Raw genomic sequence first — 12,168 nt, 5'->3', positions numbered from 1 at the left:
AAAGTTCAGAATGTAGTGTTAAGACTCATAAGAACTACGAAGTACTTGGATTCAGGGATCCTTTCCTCCAGCACCTCTGTCGACAGAGATGAGGCTGGTGTCCTGTTCTCCACCACACTTTCCTGTGCTCCATGACTGGAATTACAACCCTCACCTAACCCAGTCATGATCATGTTATTATTTCTGGTCCTGTGGAAGGGGTGTGAGCATCTCCAGGCTCAGAGATTTGGCTGCTCCCATGTGCTTTCATGGGCCTTGTTATGTGAAAGGCCAAGGTAGTGGCCCATGTCAGGGCTGTAGCCAGTGGGACATTTGCTTCCAATCACATTTTCAGGGGAAGAATCACATCTGTGGGTTTGACTGATTGTTGTCCCCATTCTGAGTAAATGGTCTCAGATAACAGAAAAGCCAAGAGGTGACCTGATCACAGTTTGTACGAACGTACAGCCCAAACCAAAAATCCACCAGTAGATGCTCTTAACCGACAGATTTGCAGCTAAATGCCAAGGCTGGAAGATGCAGATAGGCAAATTCAGCTTGGAAATAAGCCATGTATTTTCGACAGCTGGGATAATTAGCAATTGGAATGACCTAATAAGGCTTGTAATGGACTGTTCATCACAGAAATACTCAAGCTGTGATTAGAGGTTTCTCTAAAGAAAAAAAATAATCAGTTAAAATACATGTATTTATCCTTACAGCAAAAATTGTCTCAGAAGTTGTGTGATTACAAAGGAGACTGAGACTGGGTGGTTAAAAATAACATTGCTTAGCCTTAATATCCATTAATTTCCTTGATTCTTGCACACAATTCTCATAGCTCTCTATTCTGCATCACTTCCACAAATGATTTAGAGTGTGCCCACTAAACTCCACTGAAAGCTCTCAGTTTCAAAGACAGCAAAAAGTTTTTAATTAAAGTTTTTGGAGTCCTTCAGCTGTCTCCAAATGAGTCTTGGCAGTTTGTTTTCTATGTGCAATCCTGAAAGAGAACATTGCTCACAAAACACAACCATCTTTACTCTTAAAATGCTGCTTGAGTGAGAAAACCAGAATATGTTATTCTCTCTTTTAGTGGGTTTTGAACCAAAAGCTCATTTCATTCATTCCTTGTCTTGAGTCTGCAATGCACAGGCAATGTTTTGGGTGTCACACAATTAAAGAAGAGCTGTATGTGATATCACAATTCATATTTCTAGATGCTTATTTGGACAGCACAGTTTTTACACAAAAATAAAGCTTTTGTGTTAAAGTAGAAATCAAAGTAGAAACCTTCTAAGAATAGTGCAGTTATAAAAATTAGTTACTTGTTTGATGCTTCTTGGGTATATTTAGATATGAGCTTCTAGATTTTGTCATTGGAAATATAATTTTGCAGATTTTTGCTGTTGCTAGCTGTGCAAGACCTGAGGAAACCAAGAGAGAGAGGGGTCCTGGATTCTGTTCTTCCCTGAGCATCTTTTGCTAAATTCCAGTCAATTATTGCAGCTCTGTGCAAGTCCAGTGAAATCATTGGGACTGCCCAGGTGCAACCACATTGAAGAGCCCAAATTTCAGCACTAGAGTTACAAAGCAGGATGTAGAAGAGAGAAGGTCTCTTGCTTTGCTCCCCAAGTGGAGGCTGAGCTGGCATAACTGGTGGTTAGAAACACCTGCTTGGAGGAGGTGTTCTCTTGTGGGGAAAATATAAATAAACACCTGAAATACTTGTGATCTGAGCAAACTGGTTGCGGTTTAATTTACAGAGAAACACAGAAGTGTTCTCACAAAGCTGCCTGGTGCTGTCCAAGTGCAGTGTATTTCCAGGTTTCCACAGCTCAGAGGCCCACCCACCTGAGGATGCAGAGCTGCACATGCTGGATCTTTGCCATGATAGGCAACTCATAAGGAAATAAACCATCCAGATAAATCTAGATTGTGCTTAATTATGTTTTTATTTATTTTCTGATTTTTTTTTTGTTGCCTAATAGGAAAAAAACTGTATCTCTTCAAGGAACACGTTCACCACCTCGTTAAACATTAAAACAAGAACACTCAGAACAACTGATTTTTCCTCCACTAGCATTGCAAATCCATCACTGTTTTCAAAGAAAATGAAAGAACAATTTTAAAGCGTATCTTTTAGTTTTTCTTTGCCACAAAAGAAAAAAAAAATTCTGTCATGAGGTTTTCTGTCTGAATATAAATATTTCCCTGCACTGCAGCCCCTCTTGGGGAATATTCCCCAGTGTAACATATCTGTCACAGAGATTGTTCTTCAGGTGATCTGTTCCATCTTGTTACGTCAATAAATGCTTACACCAGTGATCAGGACGGGGTCTGGGCCGTGTCCTGTGAGAAACAGGACACATGAATGATATCCACCAACTAAATAAACCACGATCGCTTCGGTGTGCAAGTGTTTTGGTAGCAGCCCAGGTGCCGCGGATACCTCTCAGTACAGCCTGTCAGCGGCTAGATGGCACTATTGCCAGAGGGAAGGATCAGTCCCGATAGCAAATACCAAGTGAATTCGTTTTCTTAGCAAGAAACTTAACAGAAGGTTGCTGTCCACTGCCCACTATCTTGAGTTACGTTTCGAAGTTTTGGTTTTGCCATGTGTGCTGAGTAACTCAGTGATGTCTTCATCTGGCTTTTTCTTACTTCTTCTACTGGCCCGGCATGTTTTTTCAGATCTCCCTCTGGCTGAATGCTACAGAGAATGGCAGGGTGATGGTAAAGTCACCTAAGGTTAAAGGAAGCACATGCATGAAAGAGAAAGGTGCCTAGATGGCATTGCTGACTGTCCTGGTGTCACCCCAGCCAGCAGACAAGCCCCTCACAGCTGCTCCCTCACTCCCCCACCAGGAGAATTGGAAGGGCAAAAGCCAGAAAGCTCCTGGATTGAGATAAAGGTAGTTTAATAGGGAAAGGAAAAGCCACGCACACAAGGAAAGAGAGACAAGGAATTAATTCATTGCTTCCCTTGGGTGGGTAGGTGCTCAGCCATCTCTAGGAGAGCAGGGCTCCATCACACCTGGCAGTGACTTGGGATGACAAACACCATCACTCCAAACATCCACACCTTCCTCCATCTTCCTCCCACTGTATGTGCTGATCATGGTGCCATACGGTCTGGAATATCCCTTTGGTCAGCTGGAGTCACCTGTCCCAGCTGTATCTCCTCCCAACCTCCCATGCACCCCCTCACCAGCACTGGCAGCAGGAAAAGCAGCAAAGGCCTTGGCTCTGTGCAAACAACTGCTTGGCAATAACAAAAACATCTCTATACTATCACTCCTGTGTTCAGCACAGGTAGAAAATACAGCCCCATAGTAGCCACTGAGAAGAAAATTTACTCTATCACAGCCACAACCAGCACAGTGATCTTCTCTTCCTTCCTTTATCCACTTGTGCTCTCTCATCTTCCAAATTTGCACGGCCAGAGTGTCTGTCACTGCTCTGGACTCTGTTCAATCTGCGTTGCTTTCTTCAGTGTGATTTTCCTTGTGCCCTTGCACCAATACTTGTAGATGTACCTGGTGCCAGTGGCACCTCTGGAAAAGTGGGTGTAAAGAGGGTAAAAAGCTGCCTGGCAGTGGGGAGAGAGGGAGAAAAGTGTGAGATACAGCCCTGAAGGCACCAAGGTGAGAGCAGGAGGGGAGGAAATACTCAAGGTGTCCAAGCAGAGGTTTCCCTGCAGACCCTGGAGAGCCCATGCTGGAGCAGGTTTATCCTGTAGGACTGAAGCCTCTGCAAAGACCCATGTTGGGGCAGTGGAGCAGTGGAAGGAGGAAGGAATGGCAGAGAGAAGTCCCTATGGACAGAAACCATCACCCACCATTCCCCATCCTTCTGCCCCACTTGGGGAGGGAAGTAGAAAAGTCAGGAAGGAAGGAGTGGACTTGGCCCTTGGGAGAAGTTTTGAGGGAGGTGAAGGAAGTTTAAATGTTTGTTTTAATTCCCGACCTTCCAAATATATTTTAAATAGTGATAAATTAAATTAATTTTCTCCAAGTCAAGTTTGCTTTGCCCATGATAACAATTGGTAAATTATCTTCCTGTACTTATCTCAGCTCACAAGCTTTTCCATCTGAATTTTCCTCCCCCATCCTGCTCAGGAGGGAGAGAGCAGCTGGGTGGGCACCTGAGAGCCAACCAAGGTCAACACATTCCAAGAGAAAGGATTAATCTTGTCTTGTTCAGCAAGTTGGGTTTTTTTGAGGTGGTCCATATTTCATTTAGTTATTCCCTGTAATAAATTGAAATTTTAATAATCAATTATGCTTTTAAATCTTTATTCCAGGAACTTATATTATTGAACTCATCAATATTCAAGTGCTAAACCCAGGTACTGGTGATGGTAGATGCCTCTGCATTCCTAATGCATACGCTGAGGCTACGTAAGCCAAACACTGATGTGTTCAGCCCTTAAACTCTCCTGAAGTTGGCATTCTTAAATGAATTAATCCTGATGTCTCTTAATGCCTAAAAATGTAGGCTTAGGTACATCTTAACTTCTTGTATTAATCTCTAAAAATATATGTCAATCATAGCTCAACTTGCCAAGTTTTTCTTCTTTCTTTTAAGTATCCAGCTCTGTTTTATTTAAAAAAAAAAAACAAAACAAAACAAAACAAAAAACCCCCAAAAAGAAAAGGTGGTAGGTAGGGCAAGCAGGGCAGATTGTTACTTCTGTTTCATAATGGACAACTGTTTCTTAAGGTATTCCCTAATTTCTCAGTTTTGTAAATTGTTGAGTCTTCCAGAATGTGAGGTTTTTCTTGACTTGGAAAGCCAGTAGGTCATGTCCAAATTCTTACTGATGTTTGAAAATACAGTAACTGTCTTATCAAAATAGTATCACAGAAATAGTAAGCAAAACCCCCCCAAACATGAAAAACCTTAGTTAATTTGCTACTCAGTATTTGACAACTGTGATTTATATGTGAAAAAGTTTGATCTTGATATTATGATTTCTTATTTACAGAGAGGGTTATCAGGCATTGGAACGGCCTACCCAGAGAGGTGGTGGATTCACCATCCCTGGAGGTTTTTAAAAAGAGATTGGACGTGGCCCTTAGTGCCATGATATAGTAATTGGAGTTGGATCAGGGGTTGGACTTGATGATCTTGGAGGTCTCTTCCAACCCAACCTATTCTATGATTCTATGATTCTATGATTTTTCAAAATTCTCAAAGCTAGAGACACTTTTGAAGCAATTTTCTTCGCCATTTTGCCTCTTCCTGGTCATTTTTTTATAAATCATAATCTTCTCTTTCTACCTCAGTATGGTTGCAAAATATTTTCTTCTTTCCTTTAACTGCTTTGGCCTTCATTAACTCATTCTGCTGGTTTGCTTCTTTAGTGTTTTTTTCCCTAGTGAAATTATAAAACGTGGTATCCTTCAGGCCTTCTTGGAGCATAATCACTTAGAACTTCTTTAATGTCCTGTGTAATTGCTGAGCAGTAAAAGCCAAAGTGAAATGAAATGTATCTGTGTGTTCACAGAAATGCTTTTTCAAGTAGCCCTCCAGCCGAATGATGGACTCCATTTATGCACCCTATAGAATATTTATGTACTGCACACATTGGGCCAAATTGTTTGTGCTTCTGCTTGGGTTTGCTCTGGCCCAGTCCTGCCAACACCCTCCCGAAGGAGACGCGCTTCGTTTGTGCGTTTGAACAGCAGAGCCGAGGAGAGGGGATGCTGAGTAATCCTCCTTCCCACAGCGTTTGAGGCACCACGACAATGGCAGTGGATGTGTAGACAGGATGGTGTCTTAGGTCTAATTCCACATCCCAGTAAACTCCATGAGAAAAACCCACGGCTGCATTCCTGCACTTAGAGAATCTGCTGAATTCCTAAGGCTACTTTGGGAAAACTTTACGCAAAGGCACAACGCTCCCAGATTTTTGTGTTTATCTGAGGACAATTGTGCCTTAGAAATGGTCTGTTGGAAACCTCTGACCTGAATTCTAATCTGATTTAAACTCATTTAAATTCAGAATAACTCTGGGCTAACTCCAGTGTAAGTGGTGTAAGTGTAGTACCAGTCCATGGGATAGCAATGGGTGGCTCACAGAAATACAAACAGCAGCTGGCTTTGTGTCCTTAGTTAATTTGATTATACAGTTTTAGGTTAACTTAAACAAAGTAGTGACCTTATTATTATTTTAAGAAACCTATTTTGAGAGGAGGGAGTCATATTTCTTATATAAATCCATCTTCAAATATCTTTAGATGTACATGTGGCTGGAGATGGAGTTGAGTTTGTGTGGGGAGAGTAAGAGCGTACTAGATTTCACTGATCACAGTTGCTTTAAATTATGCAATGAAGAGGGAGATGCTGTTTATCCATGAGGAAAACAAGGTTGCCAGCAGAGATCACAGAGGGGACTTGCTTTTGTAGTTTCTCTTTCCTGTGGAACAGGTACCAGGAGATGGATTGGGGTGACTTGCAGGAAATACCTGAATTACATTGGGCTAGTGTGACCATTAGACAAAAAAAAATGGGTTCAGTGGTAATCAGCATTCTTGTCTTGATTTCTGTCTCAAGCACTATTCTTCTGTAATTTTACAAGAAGTAATTAAAAAAAATGGTTGAATTTTGTTTTGCCTAAATGTAAATTAAGGTGAGTCACAGGGCTTTCTCCCAATATAAAATTTAGTAAGACCTGGAAAATTTTTTTCAAATCATAGTTACATAGGATATTTTCTGATTTTTGCAGACATTTTCTACATCTTATTTACTCTCTTACTCTCTTTTCTCTCCAATTAAAGTCTATCTTAAAATATCGGTGTTCCAGATCACATAATCTTATTCAAAATCACGGCAGGGAATTTGGGAATGTGTTCCAACAACAAGTCTTACTAATTCTAGTGTTTCCTATCATACAGTTCTGTCATGCCTGTTGTTTTGTCTGTGTGTTTTGTCTACAGGATGAAAAGGAGAAGCTGACGTGCAGTGACCGTCTGCCTGGATACGCGGCCAACTTCGGACTGATTTTATTTATGGTAACAAAACCTGCATTTCTTCACATTTATTAGGTGTGAGAGACATTGTGATGAGCAGTGGAACCCTGAACTGGTGTTCTCAAATACGCCTAAAAATCTGAAGCTAGGGTTATAACCTCCAGTTTGTGAGAAATACTAGGAGGGTTTATAGAGCTCAGGGCCTACCTCCAGCTTTATTCCCTTTTTCCAAAGGCTGCTTATGGAAGGGCTGTTGGCTGGATGACTTGCTGTAATGGCAGAAGCTCATTATTAGGTTTTGCCTCTCCCACAGGGTTTGTGCTCCATCCTCTGTTATCCACCGTGCATTTGGTTGTGAGCACAGCATTATGTGCCTCGGTCACGGTGACGTTCAGAAGCATTGAGCCTTCTGAACAGGTGACATAAGGGTGATATAAAGCAGAGTATTTGTCCAAGGCACATTCAGGGATGGACTGCACTGTAGTTGGGGAAGATCATGGTACACAGTCCTCACTTGAGAACAAGGAAAAGGTGTGCAGGACAGCCGACTCTAAAATGTAGACACCACTGTCCTCACGAAATTTCCAGCAACGCATAAACACATCATCAAGCTGCTGAACAATAGGAAAGTGTGGCTAACAAGCCTTAAATTTGTAGAGGATCCCATTATCCCTCTGGTTACTGTAATTGCTGACTGAAAGCTTGTATTCACATCTACAGCCAGTGTAAAATGGACATGAAATAGGCCTGTTTACACTGTCGGAGCATCTAACATGGAAAATTCACTTTGGGCCTAAATTATTTTAAAGTACCTAAGTGTATTTCTAATTTACTCAAACTTACATGTATTGCAACAGATGTCCTCTGAAGATTTTTTTTTTTTTGCTGACAATCAAAAACATTTTGTGCTCAGATGGAAGACAACTTAATGTCTACACGTTCATAAATATATGCACGTATATTTATAAAGATATATGAATTGTATATCAAGTACATTTTCTGTACGTTAGGTGTGTCCTTCATATATATATGTATGTATTTGCAATACCTTGAGTTAATTTACCATCCTGAGTCAATACCATCCATTTGCTTTTTAGACAGAACCTCTAACTGGCATCAGTCATGACTTCACTTAAAGCAGAATATACTAAGCATGACTAAGCATATAGCCCTGCTTTAGCTTTTACAAGTCATTCTTTTGCAGACAAGGTGCTTACATGTGCTCTTGACTTTAACCACATGTTTAAATCTGCCCTAAGCATGAGCTTAAAGTGCTTTCCTGAGTCATAGCCTATGTATTACACTCCCTGCTCACTGTAACTTCTTAGAGAGATTTATGAAGGGTTTATAACCTACAGTTTGTGAGATGTAAAATTCAGAGCTCCAATTCTTCAACTTCTGTTAGAGACTAATGGAACTAGGCTGACTTTCACCATTTGGTGAAATGGGTACAGTGATTTTTTTTTAGAATATTTTGAGCATTATTTATATGTTGGACAACTTGCAAACCTTGGATGGAATTCAAGCCAGCTCTTGATGAGGGAGAGCTGGCTCTGCTTTCCTATGTGGACATTACAATCCACTCTTTATTGTATGTGATGTTTCCCTTTTTGTCTGCTAGATTAGTTAAACAGGAATTGGAAACATAAAGTTTGTTGTTGGTCTGTGCAATGGAATTGTACTGGGGAAACTAAATTGGTCTGGTCTACCTCCGTTATTCACACAAATTTTTTTTAGCTGTAAGCACTAAACAAGTAATAGGTAATGAAATCTTGAATTTACATGTGTGTTTGCATTTCTGCAGCACACAGAAAGAGAAGACTCAGACACAGACACACACACACACACACACACATTGCAATTTCTAGTGCTGCAGAAGTGAATGTTGAATTTTTAATACCCCCTGTTTCAGGCCCAAAGGGTCTGGTGTCCCAAATCCATAGGCTTTGTCCATGAAGATGTCTACATTACTATAAAAAGATGCTGCTGTGTTCTGTCCACCACCTTTACATCCCATACTTTCCCTGATGATTCTTGAAGCTGTGAATGGTATTCTAATTGTGAAATCTTTCCTCTTTTTTTTTCCTCTTTATTTCTGTGCTTCTTTCGTGCCCTTCACTTTTGTAAATCCTCCTTCAAGAACTCTGTTTTTCTTTTTTTTTAATTCCTTTTTGTTAAAAGTGCAGGTCGAAAAAAGAAATTGGGTTTGTTTCTCTTGCCCAGTCAGTCATGTTTTACACCACCAAATAATTCCAAGGATTATTTTACACATTTATGGATGCTTTAAAGTCTGGTCACAGTTCTTTTATTGTACACAAAGCCTCACTGGACTGCAGAGGAGGCAGCAGATTCAGCCTTGATTTAAGCAATGTCTTTTGCAGGGATTTTAGGACAGAAGCTCACAGGTCTTATTTTTGCCTTGTAAGATCAGTGGTAGCAGGAGATCTGAGCTCAGCTGGGCATCTGCAAGTTTTGCTTGAGTGTGATTAGTGATAGCGTATGTCACACTTAATAAACTCCATATTTAGAAGGTGAATTTTGTGGCAAAGATTTCTGAGCATGTGATGAAAATGTTGGTAGCTGGTGGAAGGGTGAAGGGTGGTGCAGAGTAATGCCATCTCTGGAGCCTTTCTTTGTGTGCAGCGCCTTTGGCTCAGTCAGAGGAAGGAGGAAAACCAATTTGTGTCGTGGCACAAGAGTTCAGCCTGTTCTGCCTTTTGGACCCTTTTGCCTCTTCTTACTCACATGGTGTAATACTTGACTCTACAATAGCCCTACTGGGGAGCCAAAGAACTATTTGAACATTAAATTTGTTATCCTACTTGGATGAAGGTAGCAGTGTAGCCCACGAGGTTTTATAGCTTCCTTCTCAGATCTAGTTTGCTTTCCTGTTTGTCTTCATTCATACCAGGCTCAGTAGGTGACCTTTCCTGCAGCCAATTTTCACATCTGTTTCTAAGCAGTTCAGTCCTTGATGGACTAGTTTAGATATTCAGGGAAGAAAGTGTTGGCCACAGCTTGGGGGGAGAACTGGCCAGATGAAATGTTGGCAGTGACAACAAAACCCAAAGAGGGCACTTGAACAAAAGGTGACTGCCTGACCTGGAATTTGGGCAAAAGAGGTATTTTCAGGAATGAGAGAAAAGCTGGGAAGGTACAGGAACCATTCTTTCCCTCTCAGTGACTGTCTGGGGAGTGAGAACTGTGCTCTCACTCACCGTGCAGTCCTACAAGCCCTCCTCAATTTTCCCATTGTTGCTGGATGCACAGACAATGAAGACTCCTAAAGGAGTGTTTTTCCATCTGTATCTAAGCAGATGTTTAAAAACATCTAGGCAACTGACAGTTTCTGAAGCTCTGGTGCTTGTGCAAAGCAAATATTTTTGTTCTTTAAGCAAATAAAACATATTTTTTTGGTAACTTTGTATACCTTGCAATTGCACTGCAGGAATGGAGGAGGCCACAATAGTGCATTGCTCTGATAGTATCTCACTCTCCAGTAACATTCCTCATTGCTATGGATCCCTTCCATCCTTTGGCAAGGTTTAAGAGTTTGCTTGTTCATCTTCCATGATCTGAAGTTTCCTCTTTCTCTGTTCAGTGATGACTGTCCTTGACTCTCCTTCCTCTACTGTTGAGATATTCCTAAGTGGAAACCTGTGATGGAGAAAGGTGTCTGTGGAGGCCCAGAGAGCTCATCATCACCAGACTGATGCATTCAAGTTTGCTTTGCTGGTTTCCCTTGTCTACCACCACAGTAAAAACTTTCAAGGAAATCCACAGGGAAAAGAAACAGGAAAAGAGTGTTAGGAAGGTGATTAAGAGGAAAGAATCTGTGGCTTCAACTGGGAACAAGAAAGGATCTCAGGATGACTGTAGAGGTGGAAGGTGAATTAGATTAATTCCAGCTAGGGCTGTTTTGTTTTCTCTCTTTGCTGGGGATTTTACTCTCTACTGTAGAGATTGCAATGAGTAAGTAAGAAAAAAGTTATGGTCTTTGTGTTCCTGCACCACTTCTGTCATAGAAAGAGCTGAGTAGGTAGTTCAGCATGAATCAGATTTCTTTCTGCATGGTTGGTAGGTAAGTCAAAAGAAAAAAAAGAGAAAAATAGATACAAAAATTAGAAACATTCTCTCAACACAATTAAAACTACAAGACAAAATGAAAGAATATTTTATGCCATTGGAAAAGTTTTCATTTAAATTTGTTTAGGCTCAGATTTTTTTATTTAGACCATTATTTGAATGAAAAACATTAGCATGAAGCAAAAACTCATCATTCACCCACATTTCATTTAAAATTATTGAAACAGGTCTTTAAAAAGTAAAAATTAGATACTTCACAAGATCTAATATTTCGTTACTATTTTCTGACAAAGCTTATTTGTGAATTTCATCTGATATCTCCAGGAGTTTCTCCAAATCATTATTTTTTTAGTATGTTTACTAGCTCTCCATTAAAGCAAAATGTGCCTAGTTTTCACCTTCAACCTTTAATAATACTCTGAATCTCATTCTGGTTCTTTTGCAATAGTTCCTTTTCATGCAGCAACCTTCCTCTGCACACAGGAATTCAATAAACTACTGCTGGATCATTAAAATGAGCTGTTAAATTTCCTTAAACCCATGTTGTGAATCTGGGCCCCTAGGCCAAGTGAAATAATTACAATAGTCTAATCTTTCACATTTAGGTAGTCTCTTTCATCTGAGGATCTCAAGATGTTTTACCTAAAATAATGAATGTACATTGGAATTCTTGCCAAAGGCAAAAATGAAAGAGAAAAATGTGTCTTCTGCCCCTTTTTCTGCTATGAGTATGAAAATTTGCAATTTTTTATTGCTATTTTATTGATTTTTTTTTCACTGTGGGGTGTTTTAGACTTTTTTTTTTTTTTAACCAGAATACCACAGCCCTGTGAAATTCAAATTCTTCTTGTGGGAACTTGACCTTAAGTAGCAGGGCTGACTTTCCTCATCTCATGGGTCAAAGCCAACCCACGAGGAATGCCAAGGATACGAAGTGATTTCTGGGACACAAATGTAAAGTGAAGCCCTAGTAACCCTTCTTAGGTTAGTCTTAATAATAACAGAGGAAATTATTTTTTTATTAATTTGTAATTTGCCACTTCCACTGTGCAGAGGTGGGGCAGTTTCAGCCAGTAAAGCCCATTTACCTGCACGCACATGAAGGCCCTCCAGTCCAAGGCATCTG

The 12,168-nt window shown here is 40.4% G+C and overlaps 1 protein-coding gene across 1 annotated transcript in view; it reads left to right on the top strand.

Annotated features, from left to right (window-relative positions):
* The window catches only part of ANO2 (anoctamin 2), a 123,907-nt gene that overhangs the window by 73,983 nt on the left and 37,756 nt on the right, over nt 1-12,168 (top strand). Inside the window, exon 12 of the mRNA XM_027701129.1 lies at nt 6,924-6,998. Coding sequence (XP_027556930.1) covers nt 6,924-6,998 — 75 coding nt within the window. The remainder of the gene's footprint in view (nt 1-6,923; nt 6,999-12,168) is intronic.

Source organism: Neopelma chrysocephalum, unplaced genomic scaffold (genome assembly GCF_003984885.1).
Source record: "Neopelma chrysocephalum unplaced genomic scaffold, ASM398488v2 Primary Assembly neopelma1_149, whole genome shotgun sequence".
NCBI classification, from domain to species: Eukaryota; Metazoa; Chordata; class Aves; order Passeriformes; family Pipridae; genus Neopelma; species Neopelma chrysocephalum.
Note: the sequence above shows the minus strand (reverse complement) of the source record. Positions and strands in the feature narration are given on the sequence as shown.